Genomic DNA, 26,741 nt, shown 5'->3' on the forward strand with positions numbered 1-26,741 from the left:
AAGAGGAAAGGAGGGCAAGGATGGCTGGAAGGCAGCCAGGGAAGTGGCTTTCCTAGAACCAGGAAGGGCAGGTTAGGAGGGGCGATCTGGGAGGGAGCCAGGCCCAGATAAACTCGGGGTCAGGAGTGGCTCTGTCCCTGGGAAGGACGTGCTGGTCGGCGCCCCAGGTAGCAGCCATCCTGCTTCCCGCCGGAGTGGCGTCTCCTCATCGGGAGGAGGGAAGGAGGAGGTGGGCGGAGTGACGGGGAGGGCGGGACGGCGGGGGGAGGGGGACCAGCCCGGTCGTGGGGGTGGGGCGACAGTGACATCACCGGGAGTCGGTTCTTAAGCGGCAGCCGCTCGGACCGGGAAAGAGAGGGACGGTCGGAGCGCGGTGGCGAGTCGCTGAGCCCGCCGCGGCCCCGAGAGCGGCTGGAGCCGCCGCCGCCGGGAAGGAGGGGCGAGCGCGCCTCGGCCGTCGCCGTCGCCGCCGCCACCGCCGCCGCCGCTGCCGCCGCCGCCGCCGGAGCCGCGAGCGAGCCGGGCAGCCGCGCCGGCCCGGGCCGGGGCGGGGGGCGCGGGCCGCAGGCCCCTGCTCCGGCCGCCGCTTGCAGACCGTGGGCGCCCGATGCCGCCCGCGCCCCGCTAGGCTGAATTTCGGGCCGGGCGAGCCGCCGCCGCCACCGCCCGAGCCGCGGACAGGAGTCTCGGGAGCCACCGCCGCCGCCCGGCCGGGCCCCGCCGCCGCCCGCGCGCCCCCGGGCCCCCGACACACATGAGATTCTTCAGGCTCACTTTCAAGTGCTTCGTGGACTGCTTCTGACCGCGCCGCCCCGCCTCCCCGACCCCCGGCCCGGCCGCCCCCGGCCCCCCGGCGGGCCCGCGCCTTCGGGGCCCCCCAGCGCCACCGGCGCCCTCCGCCGCCCGTCCGCCCGCCCCCGCGAGGCGCCGCGCCCCCCGGCCCGGCCGCGCGGCCCGCTGGGGCCATGGCGAAGAAGAGCGCCGAGAACGGCATCTACAGCGTGTCCGGCGACGAGAAGAAGGGCCCCCTGATCGCGCCCGGGCCCGACGGGGCCCCGGCCAAGGGCGACGGCCCCGCGGGCCTGGGGGCGCCCGGCGGCCGCCTGGCCGTGCCGCCGCGTGAGACCTGGACGCGCCAGATGGACTTCATCATGTCGTGCGTGGGCTTCGCCGTGGGCCTGGGCAACGTGTGGCGCTTCCCCTACCTGTGCTACAAGAACGGCGGAGGTGAGCGCCCCCGCCCCGCCGCGTCCCCGCTCCTTCTCGCCAGGGGCCCCCTCCCCCGCCCGCCCCACCGGGGCGCGGGGCCGAAGTCCGGGATAGGGGGTGCTGGAGACCGCCCCTCGCTGGCCGCTGCCGCTCGGTGGCTCAGCCCCGGCGGCCTCCACCCCCCAGCCGGTCATGTGCCTGGCAGTGTGTGGGGGGAGGGGGCCGGCGAGCCAACTGCCGAAGCCCCGGGACTGCCTCCCCCCGGACTCCTGGCGCAGGGGCCCCGGAGTGATTGGCCACGGAGGTGGGAAGGCGATGCCTGCCCCCTGGGGGGCTCCCAGAGGTGAGGAGCCCAGGCTGCCCCCGCCGGTCAGGCACACAAGTGGCACATTGTGCGGGGCCCCCACGTGTGCACACACGAACACACACACACACAATGGACTACTCTGTCCCTCCCCCTGCCCTCTCCTCCCCTCCCCTCCCTTCCCCTCTCTTCTCTTCCCCTCACTCCCCTCTCCTCCCCTCCCCTCCCTTCCCTTCCCCTCCCCTCCCCTCCCCTCTCCCCTCCCTTCCCCTCCCCTCCAGCCTGGGCCTGGAACACTGGGTGCCTGAGCCAGGCTTGGGTAGCCTGCGGCCTGGGCCGCCTGGCGCCGCCGCTGGACACACTGCACGCATACCCCATGCCCGCCTGCCCCGGGCCCAGCTTAGCAACAGCGATAGCCACCGGGTGTCCTGTGACTGCAAAGTAGCGCTGGGGCTGGGGGAAAGCCATGGTGACTGGATGATGGGTGGGAAACTGAGGCCCAGAGTGAAGGCCTTGGCCCAAGGTCACACACAAGAAGGATGCTTGGGACCAGCAGCCGGACAAGCTGCAGCCAAGCCCGACTTCTGAGTAATGCAGAGCTGAGCTGGGGCAACAGAAGGGGGCCTGGAGAGGACAGGAGAGCAGATGGGGGGGGGAAGCTGCTGATGCCCAGCTCCCCTTACCCCCCACCTCTGGCCTGTGGTCTCTGGCCCCACGTTGCCTGCAGCCTCTAGAGCCAGGCTCATCAGAGTTTGTACTACCCCACCTTGACTCCCTCTGTCTTTGTTCACCGATACCTCGAGATCCCCTCCCCCCACCGTGCCCCCTGGCAGAAGACTGCCACCCACCCTCTTCCCTGGACCTTCGTGCTTGCAGACAAGTGCCTGGGTGCAGGAAAACCCAGGCTCCCCGTCCTTGCCCAAGCCAGACAGGCCCCCAGGCCGGAGTGCCAGCCATGGCGCACACACGCACGCACACGGACGCATCCACGTGGCCTCACCGCTCTTTCCCGTGCTGCCTGGCCAACTGCGACACGAGGCTGTTATGTGTCCTCCATGCCTGTTAGGTCACTCTCAGTGACGGTGGGGCCAGAAGCCTTGTGAGCACAGGGGCCCCCTACCCAAGAAACAGGGCTGTAAGCATCGGGGGACGGCCACATCCCTCCCGACATTCCAACCCCCTCCTCCCAGCAAGGCTGTTCACCTTGCAACTCTGAGTCAGTGGCCACCCCCTGCACTGATTCACCCACTGGGAAGTTAGGATGGGGCCGGGGAGGAGCCCGGAGCTGGCTCCTCCCTGGCCTCCCACGGCTTCCGAAAGCTGGGCTGGCCAGCCAGGGGCTAAGGGGCCGCCCTGGGCAAGTGCCCACCCTTGTGTTCTTCCTCCCCCAGGTGTATTCCTTATCCCCTATGTCTTGATCGCCCTGGTCGGAGGAATCCCCATTTTCTTCCTGGAGATCTCACTGGGCCAGTTCATGAAGGCCGGCAGCATCAACGTCTGGAACATCTGCCCCTTGTTCAAAGGTGAGCGGCCCCCAGCCGGTCCCATTTGCCCTCTCCCTCAGCGACCCCTCCCCTTTCCCACTGCTAGGGCAAAACTGGCACCCACTTGAGAAATCTTGTCTCACCTGAGCACCAGGCCGGGGACCCGGTGCATACCCCCCAAGTCACGAGTGGGAAGCCGGAGGATCTGGAGACCACCCAGTGACCTTAGGCATACGGAGAATGGGAGTCGGGGACTGGCCTCTCCACCAGGGTGAGGGTGCCCAGGCCCAGCAGAGCCGGGAACAGACCCTGCCAAGCATACTTGGCTCACCGGGGCTGAGCAGAGGGTGCGAGAACAGGAGATGATGTCAAGGGCCAGCTCTCCCAAGGCCAGAGGGCCAGCCTAAGGAGGTGGGGCAGCAGCTATGGGAAGTTCAGGGAGAATCTGAAGGGAAGGACTATTGGCAAAAGTCACTTTAGAGCTCCTTCTGCATGTGGGCAGTGTCCCTGTTATCTCTCAAGGCCTTAGGAAGGACCCTGGGGAGGCCAGGGCTCAGAGAGGCGAAGTGACTGGCCCCGGTTGCCCGCTGAGAGAGTGACCATCTCCCACACCACCCCAGGTCACCAGGAAGCCCCCAGCTGCTGAGTACTGGAGGCCACTGGGGGGCCAGCTGGAGGCTTGGCCCTCCATCAACCGCCACGGTGGCAGTGGGACCCAGAAGGGGACCCGTGTGTGAGACTAGGGAATTCACAGGAGCTGAGGCTCCGACTGCAGCAGGAGGGGAGGGTTCAAGGGAGGAACCTCGAGCCAGCCCTCTAGTGTCGGGCTACTCGGACAAGTGAGAGTCCAGGGGCTCTCTGCATCTGCCCTCCCCACCATCCTCCCACCACATGTCAGTCATGCTCCAAAGACTTCTCTGAGCTCGGTAGGATAGATAAGGGGGGCGGTGGGGAGCAGCCAGAGAAGAGCCCACGCAGAAACTCCTCTTCTTCCCAGGCCTGGGCTACGCCTCCATGGTGATCGTCTTCTACTGCAACACCTACTACATCATGGTGCTGGCCTGGGGCTTCTATTACCTGGTGAAGTCCTTCACCACCACGCTGCCCTGGGCCACATGTGGCCATACCTGGAACACTCCTGACTGTGTGGAGATCTTCCGCCATGAAGACTGTGCCAATGCCAGCCTGGCCAACCTCACATGTGACCAGCTTGCTGACCGCCGGTCCCCTGTCATCGAGTTCTGGGAGTGAGTCAGGCGCCTCCGGGCCAAGCCCTGCCTGTCCCTGTCTGTGGGCTCCCCATATGGCCCGGGTCTGCGTGTGCTGGGGCCCGGCCCCCTGGGGGGCGGGGGCGGGGCGGGATGCCGAGCAGGGGCCACTCCCAGGCCCTGCCTGTCCTCCGGGAGCCCCCCACGCGGTCCCTAGGGGAGCTGGAATGGACGGGCCTCACTCCCTCACCACTTCTCAGTGCCGGGCATCGTCAGTCCCCTTGTGCCTGCCAGCCTGGGGGAGGGGAGACCACCGAGGGCACGACCAGCCTCTGGCCAGGGGCTCCCAGGCTCCTGCCTCCCGCACTGCAACGCCTCCGGGCTGTGGGCTTGGGCTGGGTGCCCAGGTGCCCAGGGGGGGCCAGCTGGACCCGAGGGCTGTGGCACGGGGGAGTACTGCCCCGGCGACAGCTCCCGGGTCGCTTTGCCCTCTGCTGCGGCAGCCGTGACGGGCTGTCCCTCCCCCAGGAACAAAGTCTTGCGGCTCTCTGGGGGGCTGGACGTGCCAGGGGCCCTCAACTGGGAGGTGACCCTGTGTCTGCTGGCCTGCTGGGTGCTGGTCTACTTCTGTGTCTGGAAGGGAGTCAAGTCAACAGGAAAGGTACAGCTGGAGGAGGGCGGGGGGGGGGGGGATGATGGCAGGGGTGGGGGCAGCATGGCCGATGGGGAGAAGAGGCATCTCCACTGGGGGGGGGGGGGCGCCACGCGAGGTGACCAGGCCAGGGCCTGAGGAGGGGGCAGGTACTTGAATCCAGGCCACTGGATTTCCCACGCATGCCTGCGTAGTCAGTCCTCCCCACCCTCCAAACTCCAGCCCAGCCGCCTCCCGTCCTGAGGGGACAGGCCCAGGCGACAGCCAGCTGAACTTGCCTGTGTCGGGCATCCCCGCCCCAGTTTCCCTCTCTTCCTCACTCACTACTTCCTCACTCTCTGCTTTGCGGCCAGCCTGGGGGGACCCGGCCTGTGGCCCTCCCTTGCCTACCTGTCCTGCTCTGCTGAGGGTGGGACGGAGGCAGAGGTCTTCACGGTCACCTCGCTGTCGCCTCTGTCTCCGGCTGGCCCAGTCCACTCCAGACTACCCAGGACCCTGCCCCTGTGCAGAGAACCACCTGCAGTCAGGGGCACGGGAGGCATGGGACCTGCCTCCAGGCCGATGTCCTGCTCCCCACCCGGGGAAGGTCCTGCCTCCGCCCTCCCTCTACAGCTGACCTGTCCTTGCGGGGGCGGCCGATGGCCAGCTGAGCACCCCGCTTCCTTCAGGAGGAGCCCAGGCTCTGAGGAGTAGAAGGGGGGGCTGTAGGCTGGCCTCCCGCTTGACCTCGGAGCGGACCATACCACAGTGGGGGGAGTGTGGCCCACCTGCCCCCCTGCTGAGGCTGGGAGCCCCTAAGTGGGGAGGCGGGGGCCGCAGGGCCCCTTCTGAGCAGCGCCCCCACCCCCACCCCAGATCGTGTACTTCACGGCTACATTCCCCTACGTGGTCCTCGTCGTGCTGTTGGTGCGGGGAGTGCTGCTGCCCGGCGCCCTGGACGGCATCATCTACTATCTCAAGCCTGACTGGTCGAAGCTGGGGTCCCCTCAGGTGAGGGGGTGGTGGGCTGGACGGGACAAGGGGCGGGCCAGGCCGGCAGGGCCCCTCACCTCCTCCCCACCCTGGTCTATCTCCAGGTGTGGATAGATGCCGGGACCCAGATTTTCTTTTCTTACGCCATCGGCCTGGGCGCCCTCACGGCGCTGGGCAGCTACAACCGCTTCAACAACAACTGCTACAAGTAGGTGCCGCAGGCCGCCCCCCGCCCCTGACGCGCGTCCGCGGGCAGCAGGTGGCCTGACCAGTCCCCGCGGCCCCTCTGCCCCCAGGGACGCCATCATCCTGGCCCTCATCAACAGCGGGACCAGCTTTTTCGCTGGCTTCGTGGTCTTCTCCATCCTGGGCTTCATGGCCACAGAGCAGGGCGTGCACATCTCCAAGGTGGCGGAATCAGGTGAGGACCCCGACCCCTCCGCCCGGCCTTCCGTCCTAACAGACCCCATCCGCGAACACACGTGCACACAGACGTTCTGGGAAACGAGAGACAGATTCACTTTGCTTGTCCCGTCACTCGGGGCCGAGGGAGGCCTGGCCGAGCAGCTGCGAGGCACAGCTGTTCCCGTCGGCCCCGAGCCGGAGCCTCGCGGGCCGGGCCACGGGGGGGCCTCGAGATCTGGTCCTTCCGTCCGTGCATCCCTCCCCGGGGCCCTGGGCTGAGCCCCTCACATTCGGCCGAGTGTTGCAGAGGGAGAGGAGGGGCTTTCCGGGGTGAACGGTGACCGGTGACCACAAGGGCAGCCGGCCGGCAAGACCTGGGGCCTGAGCCAGACACCCCGCTCTCGCGGGCTCAGGCCCCCCTACCCCGGCAACACTTTGACTCAAGGGGAAAGGCCCCCAGCCACCGCACGCCCCGGCGTCATGCCTCAGTTTGGAAGCTCAGGGAAGGGGAGAAGGGGAGGGCGGCGGGCAGTGACGAGGCCGGACGGAACGGAACGCGGGCGCGGGACACAGGTGTCGAGACCCTGCCGCTTCCCCCTTCAGGGCCCGGCCTGGCCTTCATCGCCTACCCCCGGGCCGTCACGCTGATGCCTGTGGCCCCCCTCTGGGCTGCCCTGTTTTTCTTCATGCTGTTGCTGCTCGGCCTGGACAGCCAGGTTTGCGGGGGGGGGCGGGGGGGGGACAGGACGGAGGGTGCCGGGAGGGTGGGGGAGGCCCCGGGGCGAGGGGGGGCGAGGGGGGACGGCTGGCGGGTGGCCGCAGGGGCGTGGCCTGAGCGCCCGGCCACAGTTTGTAGGTGTGGAAGGCTTCATCACCGGCCTGCTCGACCTCCTCCCGGCCTCCTACTACTTCCGTTTCCAAAGGGAGATCTCCGTGGCCCTCTGCTGCGCCCTCTGCTTTGTCATCGACCTCTCCATGGTGACTGATGTGAGTGGGGGCGGGGTGGGGGCCGCCCCAGGCCTCCTGCTGCCTGCCACCTTCCCTGACCCGGCTCCGTCCCCAGGGCGGGATGTACGTCTTCCAGCTGTTTGACTACTACTCGGCCAGCGGCACGACCCTGCTGTGGCAGGCCTTCTGGGAGTGCGTGGTGGTCGCCTGGGTGTACGGTAGGTCCGGGCCCCGGGGCGAGCTGGGGGTGCGGGCCGGAGCAGGGGTGGTGGGGTGTCCGGCTCCAGCCCTCCCGCCTCGCTCGCCCCAGGAGCCGACCGCTTCATGGACGACGTCGCCTGCATGATCGGGTACCGCCCCTGCCCCTGGATGAAATGGTGCTGGTCCTTCTTCACCCCGCTGGTCTGCATGGTAAGGGCCGGGGGAGGCCCGAGCCGGGGGAGGGGTGCCGAGGGCCCGCCGCTGGCTGAGCGCGCGGCGGGGGGTTCTCACCCGCAGGGCATCTTTATCTTCAACGTGGTGTACTACAAGCCGCTCGTCTACAACAACACCTACGTGTACCCGTGGTGGGGCGAAGCCATGGGCTGGGGCTTCGCGCTCTCCTCCATGCTGTGTGTGCCCCTCCACCTCCTGGGCTGCCTCCTCAGGGCCAAGGGGACCGTGGCTGAGGTCAGTCCCCTGCACCCCCTCTTCCCTGCACGACTCCCTCCTTCCCTCCCTCCCTCCCTCCCTCTCACCCACCGGATCAAGGTGTTTCCTCCCAAGTGCCCCTTCTCCCACCCACTACTAGGATGTAGCATCACGCTAGGAGTCTCTGGGCCAGAAGTCTCTGGGCCGGCCCACAGGGGGGTGGATGGAAGGAACGCTGAGCCTCCAGGTCCCGAGGTCACGGCAGGGGGAGGAGAGAGAGGTCTGTCCCTAGCCCCTGCCCCGTTTCCCTAGGACAGAGTGTGGGGTATGGTCAGTGCCTGTGGGAGGGGCCCCGGACCCCCCACCCGTGGCAGGTGGTGGGAAGTGGAGAGAGACCAAGGGGAAAAAGCATATGCGCCCCGCCCGGGGACTTGAACATGTCCCTCTCTCCTGCAGCGCTGGCAGCACCTGACGCAGCCTGTCTGGGGCCTCCACCACTTGGAGTATAGAGCTCAGGACTCCGATGTCAGGGGCCTGACCACCCTGACCCCAGTGTCCGAGAGCAGCAAAGTGGTGGTGGTAGAGAGCGTCATGTGACAGGCACCCCGGCTCACATCACCAGCTCACCCTCTTGTAGCCATAGCAGCCCCTGCTTCGGCCCCCAACCCCTCCCGGGGGCTTGCCTTTCCCTGACACTTTTGGGGGTCTGCCTGGGAAGGGGGGGGAAGCACCACGAGTGCTAACTAAAATAACTTTTTTTCCATTTTTAATAAAACGCCAAAAATATCACAACCCACCAAAAATAGATGCCTCCCCACCCCCCACCCAAGCTGGTACACACGCTGCTTCCTAGGCCCTGCCCACCGCCCTCCCCCTAGTGCCCGCCGCAGATGCGCCTCACCGGCCCCCAAGTGCGCCTGCCTCTCCGGGCTCTGCCCTGCACACCCCAGGGTGGCCCCTAGAGGAGGCAGCGGCGGCTGCTTGGGGGACAGGACAGGAGAGGGGAGGAGGGAGGTGGGGGAGGGGCTGCGGAACCAGGGCGAGTATTTCAGCCGGGCTAGACCCCCTCTCCCCGTCCCTATCCTAGAAGCTTAGAGAGCCAGCCAGCAAGGGAACCTTCCGGTTCCCGCGCCAATTGCCACCAATATCAGTTGTGTGAGCTTGTGTACGAATGCATGTGTGCGTGAGTACGTAGGATAAACCTAGATCTCTTAGCAAAGGTGACTACCAGGTGTAAACTGTGCCTGTGGGCTAACGAGGCTTGTATTTTGCACATTTTATAAAAACTTGAGGAAAAGAGATTTCTGCTTGTATATTTCTAAAGAGAAAACCGCCCAGCGTCCCTCTCCTTGCCGCTCCCTGCCCCTCTCAGCACCCCTTAAGTCCTCTGCCCCAGCCAAGGAGTGTGAATTTATAGATCTAATTTTCATAGGCAAAAGCTTCAAGCTGTTGAGCGCGCGAGTCTGTCGTGTGGGTGTGCATGTGTAGCGCCCGGCCCCAGACCGGGTGGAGGAGTGCATGGCCGTGGGGGGTGGGCGTGGGGGGGGCCGGAGCATCCCCGCACCCCCTCTGCCCGCGAGGCGAGGCGGCGGGGTGAGCGGAGGCGGCATCCTGACCCCTGGGGGACCTGGGGCTGCTCACCTGGAGCGCTCAGGCTCGCCCCCGCCCTGCCCCCTGGGCCGGGTGCCACTGCAGGGATCTGAGGTGGGCACCGGCCAGGGAAGGGACCCCGGGCACAGCTCCCACCTGCGAGCTTAAGGCTGATGCACTTTCCACGGCTCAAGTCTTCCATGTAGCAGCTTTAATTAACCCACGTGTGTGTCACGTCCGATTCCGAGACAGCCGAGCGGACCCTAGAAAGGCTTCCCCCACCCTGCGCCACCCCGACGTCGGTCGGAGGGGTGGGACTGGGTGAGGGCGGGGGTCCGGCGGGGACATTCTTACTGTGCTAAAAAGCCACTGCAAACATAGCAATAAAACATGTCATTTTCCAAAGCCGGCTCTGGTTCCACCTCTGCTTGTCGCGAGGGGTAGTGGGGTCGGGTCAGGGGTGCTGGGGCTGCAAGCGGGGGGAGCCTTCCCACCTCGAGCTGCTTCCTCGGGCGAGTATTTGTTGTGAGGGTCTGTGCCCGGCGCTGTTCCAGGAATAGGGGTCGAGAAGGTGACAAAGCCGGGAGAAAGGGTAACTGGAGAGGAAGGCCAAGAGCAGGGAAGGTGGGTGGGAAGTGGCCAGCGCGGAGATTCCCCAAGACGGCCCAAACACACACTGCACCCAACAGAGCAGGTCACCTCCCGAGGGACAGGCAGGTGGGGCTGCTAGGAAGGAGGCTAGGGACAAGGCTGCAGCAGAGCCCAGGAAGCCGGACAGGGCACGAGCAGCATACTGGGGGCCTGTCTTGTCTGCAAGGACTGCGAGGCCGTCCGCAACAGGGCTGCGGGCGGTTGGGACGCAGGGTCGAGAGGAGCCAGGGAGACGCCGTGAGCCTGAGCACTTGAGCACCGGGAAGGGCAGCACTGCCAGGCCCTCCCTGCACCCAGGGAGATGCGGGAGAGAAGGTCTGGAGGTGGCGGTGGCCACTGACTGTGGGCCTACTGTGCCAGAGATGTCGCCTCAGTGGGAGTGTCTCGTCAGCAGGTGGACAAGGAATCTGCAGTTCCAGAAAGAGTCTGGACTGGAGAGAGAACATTAGAGGCTCTCAGCACACAGAGATGGGCCAGAAAGCCCTGAAGCTGCACCAGCTCGCCAAGGGCGGCCGAGAGCCGTGTAGAGGGACAAGCGGCCCACACACCGAGCCCTGGGGTCCTGGGACACCCTAGAGGTGGCAGAGAAGAGAGGGAACTGGCAGCAGAGACTGAGAAGGGGTGGCCAGGGGGGAGGGAGGGACCCCAAGCGCAGGGTGGCCTCCTGGATCAGGAGTCTCTTACACACACACACACACACCTAGGGCAGGAGTGATCAGCTCCCCGGGGTGCTGCTGATGGTCCAGGGCGATGAGGCCCTAGAATGCTCACTGCGTGTGACAGCATCCTGGAGATCTGCACAAGACAGGGTCGGGCATACAGGGACATGCAGAAGCCTGATTGGCGTGGGATTAAGAAAGAAGGGACAGGGGGACACCTGGGTGGCTCAGTCGGTTAAGCATCTGACTTCAGCTCAGGTCAAGACCTCACAGCTCGTGAGTTCGAGCCCCGCATCGGGCTCTGTACTGACAGCTCAGAGCCTGGAGCCTACTTCGGGTTGTCTCCCTCTCTCTGCCCTTTCTCCGCTCACACTGTCTCCCTCTCTCTGCCTCTCCCCCGCTCACATTCTCTCTCTCTCTCACAACTAAACAAACATTAAAAACAAAAAAAGTAAGAAGGGTGGAAGCAACAACCCAAGTGTCCCCTGATGGGAGGAAATGGATGAACAAAATGTGGCCGTTCCATACAACAGAATATTATTCAGTCTTAAAAAAGAAAAGAAAATTGGGGCGCCTGGCTGGCTCAGTCAGAACAGCATGTAACTATTGATCTCGGGGTCATGAGTTCAAGTCCCACATTGGGGGTAGAGATTACTTAGATAAATAAAAACTTTAAAAAAAGTGAGAAGTCGATACCTGCTACAACGTGGCTGAACCTCGAAGACCTTATGCTGAGGGAGAGAAGCCAGACACAAAGACACTGCAGGAGACGGCTTCTGTGAGGTACACAGTCACGTTCACAGACAAAGTAGGATGGTGGGTCAAGGTTGGGAAGCCTGGTGCTCACGCCGGAGGCCGGCCTGCGGAGGGGCGGTGGCCCCTCAGAGGGAAGTACCGGCTTGCTTCCCGCCGCAGTCCCTCCCGGGCCGGTGCCTGCTCTTCGGCAAGGCTCGCTCCCCTTACGGAGGAGGGGCTTTAGCGCTCAACTACATGGCCGGGGGGAAGAGGGCCTCTGGCTCGTGATGCCGCCACCAGCCATGTTGCGGTGGTCACCGAGAACCTGGATGGGGCAGGTCCCCACAGAGCTCAGAAGGGAGCACTGGCTGAGCAGGCCCGACTGCAACTCAACCCAGGCCTGTGCTGGCATGCGGAGGTGCCTGCCCACGGGACTCGGCATGGCCCCGCGGCACGTGGGCCGTGTCCCAGGCCCTCCCATTACGCCCTGCCCTGTTGACTCCTCCATCGACAGTCTCTGCCTCCGCACCCACAGATCGGAGCCCGCAGCCTAGCGTCACCCTCAGGCCCGCTCTGCTCGCTACCCTGGGCTCACCCCAGCTCCTTACCATCTCCACTCCCCCCACCACGGCCAGGCCTCGGCCCAGGCTTCGGCACCTTTTCCCAAATGGTCTACGAGCCACCTGCCACAATGCCACCGAAGACTCAGGAAACATCGACATCATTCAAAAAGAAGTCCACGGAAGTCGGGACTGCTCGGCTGGGACCCTGAGAGCAGTGGGCAGTCCCCATTTACTCCGGAGTCTGCCTCTGTGGTAGGGGCTCAGGACACGGGGTCTGGCAATCTAGTGGGAGGCAGGTAAGGGAAGGAATCAGCCCAGGACTGTGGTGCACCATGGCCTATCACAGCCAGAGGCAAGGGAGAGGACACCATGGGGCAAAGGGGCACACGGGCCTACTGGAGCAGAAGGCTGCTAGCAAAGTTTCCATGGTGGCCCTCCAGTCACGGCTGGTCTACCACCCCCGAGACTGTCTCGTTCCCCGTCCCCCAGACAGGGGGTACTCTGAAAGCAGTCTGGTGCCGCTTTCTCCTCTGCCTGGTCCAGAGCCTGACACTGAGGGGGCCCGGGGGCTGCCCGAAGTTGGCCAGGGAAGAACCCACAGACACACGGCTTGGACTCTGGCCTCTAGAAGTTCGCAGGAGGGCGAGCTCAAGGGAGGGTAAAGTGGTCAGGGAACACTTCCTGGAAAAGCGGGCCTATCCCTCGGCCTCAGCACAGCAACCAGAGAGCCTCACCCATAGTCCCCGCCCCCACCCCCCATCAGACACCACCTCGCTGCTCACGAGAGCATGGGGAAGGGACACTGGCGAAGGCAGCCCAGGCCCAGGCCCGGCCAGGTCAGGAGCAGCGCGAGCACCAGCTAGCCACCGGCACTAACATCTCCAGGGGTCCCCCCAGTTCCGAAAGAAAACCCCTCCGGCCTGCTCCTCCTGCCCTCCTACCATCCTCAGGGCCAGCGGAGGATGAGCACCGCATGGGAGACGGGCCACAGCCGCCCCGCCACCCGTGCCCTGGGCCCTCAGGCTGCTCGAGGACCAGGCCCTGTTCAGCAGAGGGCACCTGCCGCAGCCAGTCAGGGGTGGGGGGAAACGCCAAGGTGGAGCCCACTGCAAGAGTGGGCTCTCCAAGCAGGTAAGCACAGCCCACACGGGCCCAGGGTTGCAGGCAGCAGAGGGGGCACCCTCCCCACCGCCTAGCTCTACCTAGGCCAGTCATAGGTGACCGTCAAGGGCAAGTCTCCTGCCTTAGCAGGCATTAGTCAGAGGTCATCCCGCAAACCTTCAGGAGGAAGTGGGGCAGGGAGCGACGTGTGGCACTCTGCCACGTTCCGTCTGTCCTACAATGTGATGGAACAGGCTCAGAGGAGGCGGGCAAGCCTGCCACCCGGAAGCCCCACCGGTTTACTGAGTCTCTCAAGCTTCCCCGGGCCCAGTGGCCAACCCAACAGGTCAGACGCGCCCCAACCGGCCATAAAATAAGGCCTGCCTGGGGAGCAGGAGGCAGAGGGACAGAGAGAGCAAGTGTGGGCCTGGGCGCAGTCTGGGAGGAGGGAGCCCTTAAGGAAGAAAATTTTTCTTCAGGAAGAAAATAACCTGAAGGCCTCCAGGACCAAAGCCTGGGGGTCTCTATCAGAGCCACCTGCTGCTACCTTCCTGGTCACTCCCATGAGGGGAGGAGGAGACGGCCTTCTGGTGGCCTCAGTCACACACATGAAGCGCGGTTGCATAACAACAACCTTTATTGCCCCCGAGAGAAAAATATACTCTGCCTGCTCCAACCACCCGCCTGCAGGACCAGAGACAAGGGGCCCCAAACAACATAATACACAAAAGAGGCTCAACCCAGCGGGAAGCAATGCCTGCCTCGTGCCTGGCCGGCCAGGAGGTAGCAAACCCATCCTGAGCAGGCAGAACCGGGTCCCCTGTGGTATGCCGGGACAGCGTGGAACTGTAAGCTGTGCAAGGGGATGGGAAGCGGTAGGGGGCGAACTGAAGTAACCAGTGAGGCCGGGCCGCAGGCGGCAGCAGCGGGCACCGGCCAGGTGGCAGGCAGGGAGGAGCGGCCTCACTCCTCCTTCTTGTCCATGGGACCATCTACCGCTGCCTGGAAGGGACAGAAACCACAAGGCAAGGGGTCGGCAGGGTGCACCCCTCCCCTTCACCCTCTAGGCCCTCCACCCCAAAGGCCCAGCTTGCTGCCTTCTCCCCAAATGACAGGTACCAGGTGACCAAGGAACCCCACCCTTCAGTGCACTCCAAGTCCTGCGAGGGTGGGAGTGGCCCTGCTCTACCAAAAGCTGTGACCCTAATGCCAAGCAGAGGAGTGCAGCTGGAAGCCTCTGTTGTCACTCTTCTCTGAGAGGTGCTGGACCCCACACCAACCCCGTCTCGGGCCCATGGCGGACTCGGCATTCAAGTCCCCCCCAGGTCCCAGTTCAGGTCCTTCCCAATTCTGCACGCCTTTTACAGGTCCTGCTGGTGAGCGTGCCCTACAATGGGGCCATCGGTCCTCCTCTGGGGCCTTCCTCATCACCCACTGTTGCGGCCCAACTTGGACAGCCAAGCAACACGGCAAATTGTCAGAACTCAGGGGTGTTTACTTGCCCCTCACGCCCAATTTCTGGGCCACCTGAGCTTCCAGATCAGATCATCTGAGGACTCAGAGAGGACCTGGGGTGGGGGGGTAAGTGGAGGGCCCTGTATCACCCCACAGCCCCGTGTACAGGAGAGCTGCCAGTCCTGGAGCTTCCCGGTAGAAGACTTGAACTAGAATCAGGGGCCCCACACCACAGACCAGGCGCACAAGTAAGAGGAGCTCCTCTCAAAGGAACTGACACCAGGCACGGGGCTGGGCCGGCCACAGTACAGAGGACCCATGGCTGAGGCCACTTTAGCAAGTGGCTGCCATCTGCCAAGCCACACCCCTCTAGGCTGAAAACAGGTTCCAGCTGCTGGGCCCAGACTGGCACCGCTTGGCAGGCTCTTCTCTAGACCCAGCCTCAGCAGCAATGGAGGAAGAGGGGGGCAGTGGGAGACAGAGCAGCCAGTCTGCCACCGGGGTCTCTCAAAGGCTCTGCCGGGCAGGCTAGGCTGGGGATGGGCCTGCTCTGTGCCTGCTCAGGGCGCGGGAGGCGTGGGGGGGAGGCGGGAGGTTCTGATCCGATGCAACAGAGCAGACCAGTGTGCTGACCTGTAACTTCGCATGCTCCTCCAGCAGGCGGTCATACTCCTTGGTGAGGCCCTCAGACTGCTTCCGCATGGCCAGAGCCTCATTTTCAGCTTTTTCTAGTTCTGGCGGTGACACAGGTAAGGAGGAAAGGAAAACAGAAAGATAGGGATTAGGGAGTAAAAACCCAGTTGCGGGAGACACCAGACACAGGCTGAAATCTGTCCTCACTGAGGTTGTCTAGGAGACGGCTCCTCTCAAGAAAGCTCCCTGCCAGCTGTCATGAGAGCCCCCCAAGTTGGGGGGGGGGGTGGCCACCACAGCTGGGGGAAGCGGAGAAACACGAAGGACCCCCTAGCCCCTTTGATGGAGGGACTCCAAGTGGCTCTCAGCATGGCTGACTTCAGGGAGGCCGAGGGTGTGGGGCAAACAGCCTGAGAATGCTGAGGTGAGAGCAGGAGGCAGGGAGCAGAATCCCATCCTCAGAGCTGACGGCAAAAGGCGTGTCAGGTGGGGCCTTCAGGAAGGGAGCAGATGAGCTCACAGCAGGTTTTTCAGGAACGCTGCAAGCAGCTCTGGCATGGCTTCTATCCCCGCCCCAAAGACCCTGGGGATGCCACCGCCTGCACAGAGCACCCGTCCCCAGGCCTGGTGCTGGGTGAGGTGCTCCGGAGTCAGTCTACAAGCACCCCAGAGCTCCCCGGGCCCCCAGATGCACACTCTACCACCGAGCCCCAGCCCTCGGGGTTGGACAAGCAGGGTATCACTGGTCTGTTTTCAACCAGCTCCTGAGCCCAAGCATGCGTTTGTTATTAACACTTTGGCAAGGGGGGGACAGCCACCACGAGTGGAAGTTCTAGACTTTCAGGGGCTGGGGGACACCTGAGGACAATGCTCACTTTGCTTGCTGATGTCCAGCTCGTCCTTCAGTTTCTTCAGCTCGGCCTTCAAGCTCCTGTTCTCTTCTCCCACCTTCTCCTCGACATCCCTACCATCCAACTTGACTCCGCCAGCAGCAGCTTCCTAGGAAGAACGCCAAAGGCACGGGTTACTTGGGAGGGAGGGAGGGAGGGAGGGAGGGAGGGAGGCAGGCAATCCAGCTCTGTCTTCCCCACTGAGTGTGATTCCTCAAGCTGTCCCAGGCACCTGCCCCTTCAGAAATGTCAGCACAGAACTGGGCCACTGCTTCTCCCCAGCCACAGGCAGAGGGAAGGGCCAGCGTGGCCACCTGCTGCACTCCACAGGCCATACACCCAACCTCTCTTTCCCAGCAGCTCTGCAGAGTTTACCTCCGTCCAGTGACTCGATCCGCTGTCATCTGTTTTTGCCAATCACCCCTAAGTGACCAATGCCCTCCCCGCCTCTGCCCAGGCTCCACAGCTCACTCTGGCCATGGAGCCCCGAACTCATCCCTGCCCATGCAATCCCATCCTGTCTATGAGCCCAAGTCCATCCATCCATCTCCTTCCCAGCTCCACAGACACCTCACTTCCTCAGACAAACCTTTTAAGACCGGCTGCCCGCCCCCCATCCCTGCCTTGTCCCCAGCTGATACAGTCCTCCGGAGACCACAGGCCTTACCTTGCATTCTTCTCTGTTAGCCTGCCCATGGTTCACAGCACAGGGTTCAGCTCATTAGAGAGTCAGTGTTACCAGGAAAAAGTCTGGCCCAGATGTAGCACGTAGAGACAAGGGAGCAACAAGGGTGTCCCTCTCCCTGCGGAGTCCCCCAGGCCCCTCCCATACACGCCCCCACCGAGAACCTTTCCCTTCTACCCAACTCCTCGGCTTTGCCAACACCAGCACTGTCACACGTTCCCCAGCCCAACAGGCCAACAGTAACGCTGTGGCCCGTAAGGAATGTCACGTGACAGAGTCCAGCAGGCAGAGCTCACCTTCTTCAGCTGGTCATTCTCTTCCATGTACTTCTTGGCCGCCTCACTAGCACTCTCTGCCTGTTTTTTAAAGGCTTCATTGGAGGCCAGCAGTGTGGCCTGCTGGGAGATGAGAGTCACCAGGCGTCTCAGCAGGCTATAATTGAAAAAGAAAGGAGAAGTGCCCAAAAGAAAACAGGAAAAATGGCTGGCACGATCTTCTCTTGGTTGCTCCTGCCCCAAGCCTGCCTCCAGCCTAGACCTGTCCTCTTAGATTGCCAGGGCAGCCAAGCAAGATGCCGCCAGCCTGGATCTGGCAACACAAGGGAAAAGGTGGAGCCTGCGAGCTGTCTTCTGCCACCAGAATGATTAATACTGCCCCAAAATGGCTGCTTGAAGCTCTAAGGCCGTCCTTCAGTCCCGATGGTGTGGGAAGCAGCACAGTGACAGGGTACCCTAGGCCAGGCCTAGCTACGGCCGGAGGACCCTGAACCTGCCCCTTTCCAGGTCGGCACTCGGGTATTCCAGAGAAGCCACAGCACCATTTTCCTTGCCGTGAAGTCAGGCTCGTCGTGATAAACGATGAGAGCAGCTAGCGTCTGGGGGCATTTCCAACTCCTGGGCCAAATCCTCACACCCACCTGATACTGTAGCAGGATCACTGCCCCCGTTTCATAGAGGGGAAACTGGCTAAAGCAACCGCTCAACGTCAAGAGCCAAAAACGGACCCGGCAGAAATCCCCACTCCAGTCTCTCTGACCACAAGGTCCAAGCTTGGAACCACCACCCGTTCTCCATTTGGAGGGAACTGCTCCCACGCCAAATGAGAGAAACACAGAAAGGACTCCCGAGGCTAGGGAAGCAGAAAAGGAAGAATCAGGGCCCAGACACACACCTCAGGTCCAGACCCGCCAACGAATGGCAAATAGGTGGCAGCTGGGGGTCACGGGCTGCTGCATTTCCCCTGACGGCCACCCCTGCGCTTGCTATGTTGCCTGATGGGAGGAGAGGGGAACTGGAAAAGGCACGGCTCCAACGGTAACAAAGGAGACGGGTCCCACACACCTGGGACACAGGCCCAGGCCAGCTACAGCTACGAGGAAGGCGCTTACGGGCACCCCTGGGGAACAGAGAAAGACTCCGCTTTGTGCAGGGTGTTTCCACAACAAAGTGCTTGCTCAGAAGAGACAAGACAGCCTCGGATGCCTGCTCCCAGACCATCCTTTCCAAGCACCTGCCAGCCTTCGCAGGGTTCTCGTGGATACCTGCTACTCAGATGACCCGAAGGGATGGGGACAGAAACCACGTGAGCTGCCCTGCTGGCGCTGGCCCCCAGAAGAGTTCCTGTCATGAACAAGCACTTGGGTAAGGGGTAGGGGAGGTGGGCACACAGGGGCCCTCATATGCCCCTCGTGCTTCCTGGTTTGCAGAGAGGCTCCAGGGGCCCCTGGCAGTATGGGGAAAGCCAGGCTGCTGGTTCCTGGCAGGAAGGGAGAGTTTCCAATGACATGTGCTCTCTAAAATTAGCAGCTGGGACCTCGTGGCCCAGGGCTCAGGTTTCCCTGTCTCAGCCCCTGACTATACAGGGCTGGAGCCCTGGAAGTGGAAGGAACTCCCAAGCACCCCAGAAGCCAGAGAAAAGCAACACACCTGACTCATGTCAGCAGGGCGGAAATCACTGGAAGGACCCAGAAAGGCAAGTCTGACTGAGCCCCAACCTCTTATACCTCCCAGCAAGGAGTACTCAGGCAGCTCTGAGCAGATTCTGATGATGTGGAGGAAGCCCCTCCTCCCAGATGGACACGGCCGGGGTGGGGGGGGGGGGGGGAAGGCACGTGTGCCACCTGGTGGACCCAGCAGGCAAAGATGGGGCAAGTAAGCCCAAGAGTGACACACCCCCTGTGTCACGACAAGGCCAGGCAGGGGGCTGACGTGAGAGGGACTCCAGCAGCGCTCTAAGTGACCACGGCTACCACCCCCACCCCGGTCATCCAGGGAGGCTGGGTCCAGAGTGACTGTGGTGATGACGCTAGCGACACAGCAGGAGCCCAGCTCTCCTCAGCACCCTCCCAGCATGTCCCCAGCTACGGAGAAGCAGGATTACTAACACAGGCCAGGGAAAAACCCAGAAACTAGCACAAGAGCCCTGCAAGGAGCTTCCCGAAACCTCAACCTGCTCCAGCCCCACCCGAGCTCACCGCCCTTAGTGAGGATCACCCCATTCGGTGCAGGACAGAAACCACCAGAGCAGGCACCCTCCGGTACCCCACCCCAGCCCCTGATCTCTCATCCTCTGGCTCCCTGTCAGACCTGTTCCTCCAACCCTGCCCTGGTCGGTTCTGGTAATTCCTCCCTCCAGGAACCTGGCTCTCAAGGAGCTCTCCCTCCTGCTGGCCCAAGCCCCTCCTCCTCTCCTCCCTCCTTTCCTCCCTCCATTCGGCAGCCCACTAACCTAAGACCTGCCCTGGCCAAGTCAGGGGCAGGACAGCTTCTGGCCTAACCACCAGATCAAAGGAGTGCCCTGGAATCCCTGGGGCGCTTATTCGTGGCACTCGGTGCAGCTGACAGGTTGCCTTCCTTGTAGGAGTCTCTCCCGCCTCGGACTCAAGCAACCCTCACCACCCACTGAACTCACCACCAACGGGGTTGATCTCACGCTAAACCCCTACATCTAACTGCCTGCTAAAGGGCGGCTCCAGAGGGGCCCCGAAACAAGCCCCGCTCAGCATGTCCTTCGGCGGGCCGTCCCTGCACCCCATTGTGAAGGACAATGCCAATCTACCCACACTCTGCTTGCACAGCACCTTGCACCCTTCTCCTTCCACCCCCAGCCCCCACCCAGTCCCATCCACATCACCTCCAGACAATCTCCCAGTCGTCCCCACTGCCAACGGCGATGGCCTCAATACTCCTTTCCCTGGGTGATTTTAACAGCTCCTGAGAGCCTCCTCCCTATCCACGACCATCCGACTTTGCAATCCACACCCCAGAAGCAAACTAGAGTGGTCTTTCTCCAGGACAATCTGATCATGTCACCCCTCTGCTTCAAGCCCTCTGATGCCAGACCCACCGTGGGCCCTCTCCCCTCACCACCCACGGAGGCTCTGCTCCAGTAACACCCAATGGCCGGGCATTCTTGGAACACGCCAGGTTCTCGCTCGCCTGCTCTCCATGCCACCGCACCCCAGCCTGCAGCAGCCTTTCCTCTTCTGTCTCAGAACGCCCACCGCCGAGTCACATCCAGCTCAACCACCTTCCCAAAAAGCCTTTCCTGACCCTCCTGGGTCCTCCTTTCCTGGTTCTCCCACAGCGCCTCTGCACACCCCCACGTGGCCGTGCTGCGTGGCCACGCTGCTGTCACTCTGTTCTCCCCCTTACCACCTCTCCAAATCGTCATTTGTTCCCCGGGGCCCTGGCTCCCCCCTGCCCAACTCCACTGTCCCTCAACCCAGCCACGCTGACAAGGACACAGGCACAGAACTTGCCACTCAGTCGAGCAATAGGGTGACGGGAAACAGCGGTGGAGAGATGCCATGTAAGACTGTGCTGATGAGCAAGCCAGGCTCGTGACTGCAGTGGTAGCTAAGAGGCAGGCGGAAAAACACTCATCACCAAAGCCGGGGGGCCCAGGGCCAAGCCAAGAGCAGTGAGCCCAGGAGGTGGCCTTCTGGAAGTGCCCCCGCATACTGGGCCCGAGTTCTTGCCTCCAACCTGCCCGTCAAGATCCAGCTGCGCCACTACCCCCGCGGCCCTTCATGGCACACCAATGTGCTCTTTTATGAGTTCCCTCAGTGCTCTGAGTCTCCATCAGGCCCCAGACCCAGGACAGAGCAGACACGGGAGAAGAGCTCAGCTTCAGAATCTCCAAATCTCAATAGCCTAAGTAAGAGATGCCAGGCAGGACAAAAGACTGATGTACTCTTTTCTGTCTCCTGCCCCTTACCCTCCATCACACTCTGCTCCACTGCCCAAGAACTATGATGCAGGCACGTGACTGTTCTTAGCCATCCACGTCTGGACAACACACGAGAACCCAGGAGCCAAAGGGATTTCCCAAAGGCACAAGGCTGACAGGCCCAGCGTCCGGAATAAATGCACCCAGCGACAGATGGGAAAAGCCGGCACACAAACCTTAAGAAAATCCAGATGTCTCCTTGGCAGATAAACGTCATCCCCAAATACCTGAATTCAACTCAGCTTTCTTATAAAATGTTTTTGGACACTGAGCAGTGCTCTCATGCTTTTATAAAAGGTTGAGTAAACAGGGAACGCGGGAGAAACAGACTCTCTGTGTGGACACTAAAGAAACAGTGCCAACCATATCAAGTGGGGAAGACATGGTTCTTACGTGCTTTGCACCAATCCTGTGTCCCTCTTCTGGGCAAATGGGGGAGGCAGACAGGGGCTTAACAGGAAGTGGGGTACAAGCAAGGGGAGGGTCCTCCCAAGGTCCAAATGGAATATTCCATGGTTGTGGCAACCCCCCCCCCGCCCCCCATGACCCTGTTGCTGATCCTGCCCACTTAGCATTTACCAGGCATCTCCTGGTGCCATGCCCTCGGGTGAGTTGCATCACTGGGTCACCAGGACCCCACTATGGGGACAAGTAGGCAGGCAACTCCCCTTCACTCCGCTGCCCCTGTGCAAGTGGGCACAAGCTAGTGTCACAGTGCCACCTGTTGACTCTCCAGACTGACTGCAGCCTGGCGCCAGAAAGGAGCTCCACAGGGTGGATTCTGGGTGACCCCAGCCTGCCCACCTGTCCAGGAAAAAACATACAGGAGGAAAAGGCCATCATGGAGAGAAACCAAAAGCCAGGTGATGCCCTAGCAAAAGGCTTCGGGGAAAGTAGAATGAAAGTAACAGTGCAGAAGTGGCCCCAGGAAACTCACACCCTAAGAAGCCTGGAGTCATGAAAAGAAGGCCTAGAAAACAGCAGGAAGAGCTGACTCAAGATCCAAGGACAGTCGTTCCAGAGGGGCTATCCGTGAACACCCTTGCATACGTGCCTGACCTTCCTCTTAGCCCTCAAGCACAGAGACTATAGAAAATGGGGAGGCGGGGCACAAGGGTCAGGGTAAATGCCAGCGCCTATAGCAACAGCCAGGTGGTGCTCGCCCACCCCGAGGCCAGTGAAGCCAGCTAGAGGGGACCCGGGTGGAAGCATGTGGCTGTCCACCCCATAGAACTAAAGAGAAGCAACGGACAGGAGCGAGCTGTGCTGCTGGGGGTGGGGGGGCTATCGTATTGCCTTCTTGCAACCAGCTATCTGATAGGTTCTGTGTAACCTGGAGAACAGAGAGCAACTGAATGAGGGCAGACAGCCAGGACTCAAACATGCCGGTGGTCCACCTGGTGACCGCAGAAGTCAAAGGAGCGGGAGGGAGGGAGCCGTCAGCCCTGGATGTGCCCAGCACGGTAGTAACTAAAGTCCAAAGGAAACAAGGCAGTGCCTCCAGCAGGCAATGTGCCGCGCTGGGAGCGTGGGAAACATGCTTGGACCAGGGCATCGAATTAAAGGATGAGAAGTGGTTTCAGCTACACAGTCCTGTGCGAAAGCCACCAGCCACATGTCCTTTTCAGTTTAAATGAATTAGAATGACATTAAATGGCCAAGTCCAGCTCTTCAGTGCCACCAGCACGCTCTGGCAGCACGAGCAGTTCCACCCTGCAGACAGCTGGTAGAGGGCAGTGCAGGGAGCCCTACTGGTCCCTTTCCATCCAGAACCCTGCTCCCGGCTCCCACACCCTCTGCCTCAGAAAGGGGCCCTCCTGGAAGGCCAGGCTTTCAATGACCTTGGAGCCCAGAAGAAGGAACCTCTGCACACTTGGTGCTCTGCCCCAAAGGAGGAGATCATTCACCGTTTGCTTTTAGAGCACAAGGAAGGGAATTCTTCAGGCCAAATCAAGTAGCTGAGCAGACAATCTGGATTTTAAAAGTGGACGCTTGTTCCGCGAGGCTTTTTCCGAGGCATGTCAGACGGTCCTGCTGGGACAGTGTGTGAAGAACTCCCTGTCTCCTGCTTCAGCACAGCCCCTCCACCAGAGCCCCTCCTGGCCCAGCACCCACAGGACACTGCATGCCCCTACAAGTGGGCAGAGTGGGCCTTGGAGGGGGCGCTTCCATAAGACTTCCTCAGTGTCCAGATCTGTTCGTACCCTCAGAAAAATGACCACAGCCAATACAGCCACCGATAGAACAGCGGGGCAAGAGGAACTGAGGACCAAAGCCGTGCCCAGCCTTCTGTGACAAGGCCGCCACCTAAATCACTCCATCTTTCAGCAGGCCTGAGCATCAGGATTTTAAAAATCCCTTAGTTGCCTCACCTAGATACCAATTTAAACAAACTATAAAAAAAAACCCAACCCTGGGGCACCTGGGTGGCTCCGTCGGTTGAGCGTCCGACTTCGGCTCAGGTCATGATCTCAGTCTGTGAGTTCAAGCCCCGCATCGGGCTCTGTGCTGACAGCTCGGAGCCCGGAGCCTGCTTCAGATTCTGTGTCTCCCTCTCTCTCTGCCCCTCCCCTGCTCATGCTCTGTCTCAAAAATAAATAAAAACGTTAAAAAAATTAAAAAAAAAAAAAACCCAACCCCAAACCTACAAGGCGATCAAGAATACATGAATAGTCACTAACAAGATTACATGACAAAGCTGTTACCATAAAGTCCTTACTATTGCTTATGACTTTAAATTCCTCTCTTTGCAAAAAGACAAACCTAAATTTTGCTTTGCCCATAAACATAAGATCTGGGATTTGCTTCAAAGTAATCCACGGCGAGGGGACCCTGGCAGTGGGGAGCGGCCATGAGGCGCTCACTGCTGAAATCGCACTGGGGCACTGGGGCGGGGGCACGGCCAGACTCCTAGTCCGCCTCTATAAATGGTCAAGAAAAAGAGCAGCAGCCGGGGCGGTTCCAGCACTTGGCCCGGGCTGAGAGCCCCCGAGCACCACCTCACTGGGTGCCCTGAGGATGCCCTCCCCCGACCTTCTGCTCCGGCTGCAGTGCCTTTCCCGCTCCACTCCACCAGCCCCGTGCCCGACCAGGGACACGAGGTCCCTGAGGACCAAGACTGGGCCTTCTTGTTGACTCTCCACCTGGGCTTGGCACAGCCTACCGCACGGTGAGGAAAAGCCCACAAGAGTCTAGCCCTCCTCGAGGTGATGCAGAGAACAGCTACTATTTACAAAATACTCCCTACGTGCCAGAAACGAGGCTGAGAACATCTCCTGAATCCCCTCAACCCCCACCCCAAGCACACAAGGAGTACCCTCATCCTCGCTCTACAGATCCGGGGAAAGGCTCAGGGAAGTTGCTTACGTGACTTACCTGAGGTCACCGAACAGCCAGGAACAGACCCAGGTTTCCAAAGCCATATCCGATTCCCAAGCCCACTATGGTCACAGCAGCCTGCCTCTCAGGGCCGCCACGGGTCATTACGGGGGGAGGGGGAAGCGGCCAACGGTCAGGGCAGAGCAGCAGAGCCCAGGCCGGACACGGGCCCCTGCCCGGCACAGGCAGGCGGCTCGGCTCCCCTCACCTTCAGCACAAGCTCCGGTAGTCACGCAGGCAGCAACTGTCCGCAGAGCTAGAGGCCGGCGGTAAGCAGGGCTGGCCTGAAGGCAAAGCAGAGCCCTTGCCCGCCTCAGAGGATCTGGATGAATTCTACCCTGGGGGTTAACAGGGACTCAATCAGCTTCAAACAAGCAACCCAGCCCCTAGGTCATTAAGGAGAGAAACTTGGCAGAGAAGCAGAGGGGTAGCCCCATCTGGACTAAATACAGCAACACAATCCAACCCAGAGGGATACACAGAAGACAAGAGATCCCTGTGGACCAAATTCAGGTCGTTACACGTTGTGGGGTCCAGGGGTCCTGGGTCTGGATGGTGAGCACTACTTTGGTCCCGACCCGGACTGACATTTTAGCAAAAGCAGAGGAAAAAAAAGAGACAGTGTGGCCCTCTGAACACTCAAAACAGCCCAGCAGGAGCTGCTGTGCGGCCACAGTCCCAGCGACTCCAGAGGGATGATGGCCAGCTGCCAGTCTCAAGTGGGGAAGCAAGAACCGAGGAAAGGGGTGTGAGATACTAATAGACTGGACAGAGCCTGCAATTGCCCAAATTTCTACTAAGCAGCAACCTGCAGGTATCCTTGCCACAGACCAGAGGACCCAAGTGTGGTGCCGGGGCCAACAGCCATCCGCACCTTCTGGGGGTCCACGCGCTGTTTTCATAACGCCCCTGGGGTCTCTACTGCGGGAGCTCAGTAGACCGGAGAGCTGGGCTTCCAATCTAGAACGCCTGCCGTGGCAGTCTGCCAGGCTCAACCCGGACAGAGGCCTAAAACTGTCCTCACCTGCCCACAACGCCTTATTCAGTCCCTAGTGGTTTAACCAGCCCGTGGTGTGCACCCAGCCCCTCGACACAGAGCTGACCAGCCTGCAGCGGACGAGCCCAGGTTCCCGTGCCACACCTCACAGGCTGCCCGGGGCCTTGGAGGACAGCCTTCAAGGCCAGCGAACGGTGCGGAGCGGGCCTCACAGAGCAGAGTCGGGAGAGAAGCTTCAGGAAAGCATGAAGAGGCAGCAGGCGTTAGCTGGGCCATCAGGGGAGAATGGGGAGGGGGGCTTCCAAGCAGATGCCACAGAAACACTTGGGAAAGGGGAACCACAGAGCCAGCTCATGACATATAGAGGCCAAGGCAGAGACTATAGAAGGCTGCAAAGGAGGGGTCACGTCCTGAAGGAGCTGGCTGTCAAGCCTCTAGGCCAAAGGTGCTGTGGAGGGACGGACTGAAAGGAGGGGGTGGTGGGATCAATTCTCCGTGTCGGGAAGATCACTTGTCTGGGGCTACGGGGGCACAAATGGCATCAGGAAGCCCAGCTGGGATGAGAGCAGTGCCGCCATGGCAGTGGTTCCAAAGATGAGGAAGGCAGGCTCGGGAGGTGGGATCCCTAGGCCATCAAAGGGGGACGGTCTCAGTTCTATAAGGTGAAGAGTTCTGGAAGGTGGCTGTACGACAGCGTGCACGGCCTCAACAGTACTACACCATACGCTTCAAAATGGTTCCGACGGTTAACGTTACGTGTACTCTACCAGGATTAAAAAAAAGAAAAAAACCCACAGGGACAGATCATACGGGACAAGGAAAAATGGCAGAGCACCTCCAGGCTTCTGGGTTGGGACAGCAGTTCTCAACTCTGTGGCCCAGCCCAAAGAGAAAGGAGCATGAGGACCCGGAGAGGGAAGCAGCTGCCCACATCAGCGCCGCCATGCAGCAGAGAGGGGACCCATGCAGCAGAGAGGGGACGAAAGCCCAGACCCCGCTCCCACCCCCTGCAGCCCACTGCTGGAGGGAAGAGTAGGCTTATTTAAGGATGTGATGCTTTCTTTAAGCCCAAGGCCCTCTTCTCCAATTATGAGGAGTGCTCAACCCAATTCCAGCCACCCAACGTGCTCCTGACCCTGCTCGGAGCCAGTGCCACGAGCAGCCTCTCTTCTGAGCATCGCTCTCTTCCTCCGTGGTCCCCACATCCACTAACCTGCACTGCAGTCTCTGGGTCTCTATCCCAGTCTTACCTCTCCTGGCATCTGTTTCCGTTTCACTGCATCTCAATCCCAGGGAGCGGCCACCCTGCCGGCACTTCCCTCTACCCATCCGTCAACCCCTCCACGAAGCCGCCCACGGCCC

General features: G+C 61.6%; 2 protein-coding genes across 4 annotated transcripts in view; one reads left to right on the forward strand and one right to left on the reverse strand.

The window, feature by feature from the left end:
* Positions 1-913: 913 nt before the first annotated feature.
* SLC6A8 (solute carrier family 6 member 8) lies at positions 914-9,807 on the forward strand. 2 transcript variants are annotated; one of them, XM_053201871.1, is made up of 13 exons: positions 914-1,227; positions 2,905-3,036; positions 3,995-4,244; positions 4,734-4,866; positions 5,713-5,847; positions 5,934-6,037; positions 6,126-6,250; positions 6,838-6,950; positions 7,084-7,212; positions 7,298-7,400; positions 7,493-7,593; positions 7,681-7,851; positions 8,269-9,807. In XM_053201871.1, the coding sequence occupies exons 1-13, from the start codon at positions 966-968 to the stop codon at positions 8,407-8,409; spliced, it is 1,899 nt and encodes a 632-aa protein (XP_053057846.1). In that variant the 5' UTR covers positions 914-965; the 3' UTR covers positions 8,410-9,807. The 2 variants fall into 2 exon arrangements, with proteins under 2 accessions (XP_053057846.1, XP_053057845.1); XM_053201870.1 differs by having other exon boundaries at positions 916-1,227; positions 7,084-7,221.
* A 3,923-nt stretch (positions 9,808-13,730) lies between these two features.
* Positions 13,731-26,741, reverse strand: part of BCAP31 (B cell receptor associated protein 31) — a 29,520-nt gene continuing 16,509 nt past the window's right edge. For both annotated transcript variants that reach the window (XM_027053346.2, XM_027053347.2), the window contains exons 5-8: positions 17,071-17,206; positions 16,075-16,198; positions 15,200-15,300; positions 13,731-14,113 (exon numbers count right to left, since the gene is read on the reverse strand). In XM_027053346.2, coding sequence (XP_026909147.1) covers positions 14,075-14,113; positions 15,200-15,300; positions 16,075-16,198; positions 17,071-17,206 — 400 coding nt within the window. In that variant the 3' untranslated portion in view covers positions 13,731-14,074. The remainder of the gene's footprint in view (positions 14,114-15,199; positions 15,301-16,074; positions 16,199-17,070; positions 17,207-26,741) is intronic.

This window comes from Acinonyx jubatus, chromosome X (genome assembly GCF_027475565.1).
Source record: "Acinonyx jubatus isolate Ajub_Pintada_27869175 chromosome X, VMU_Ajub_asm_v1.0, whole genome shotgun sequence".
Classification (NCBI taxonomy): domain Eukaryota; kingdom Metazoa; phylum Chordata; class Mammalia; order Carnivora; family Felidae; genus Acinonyx; species Acinonyx jubatus.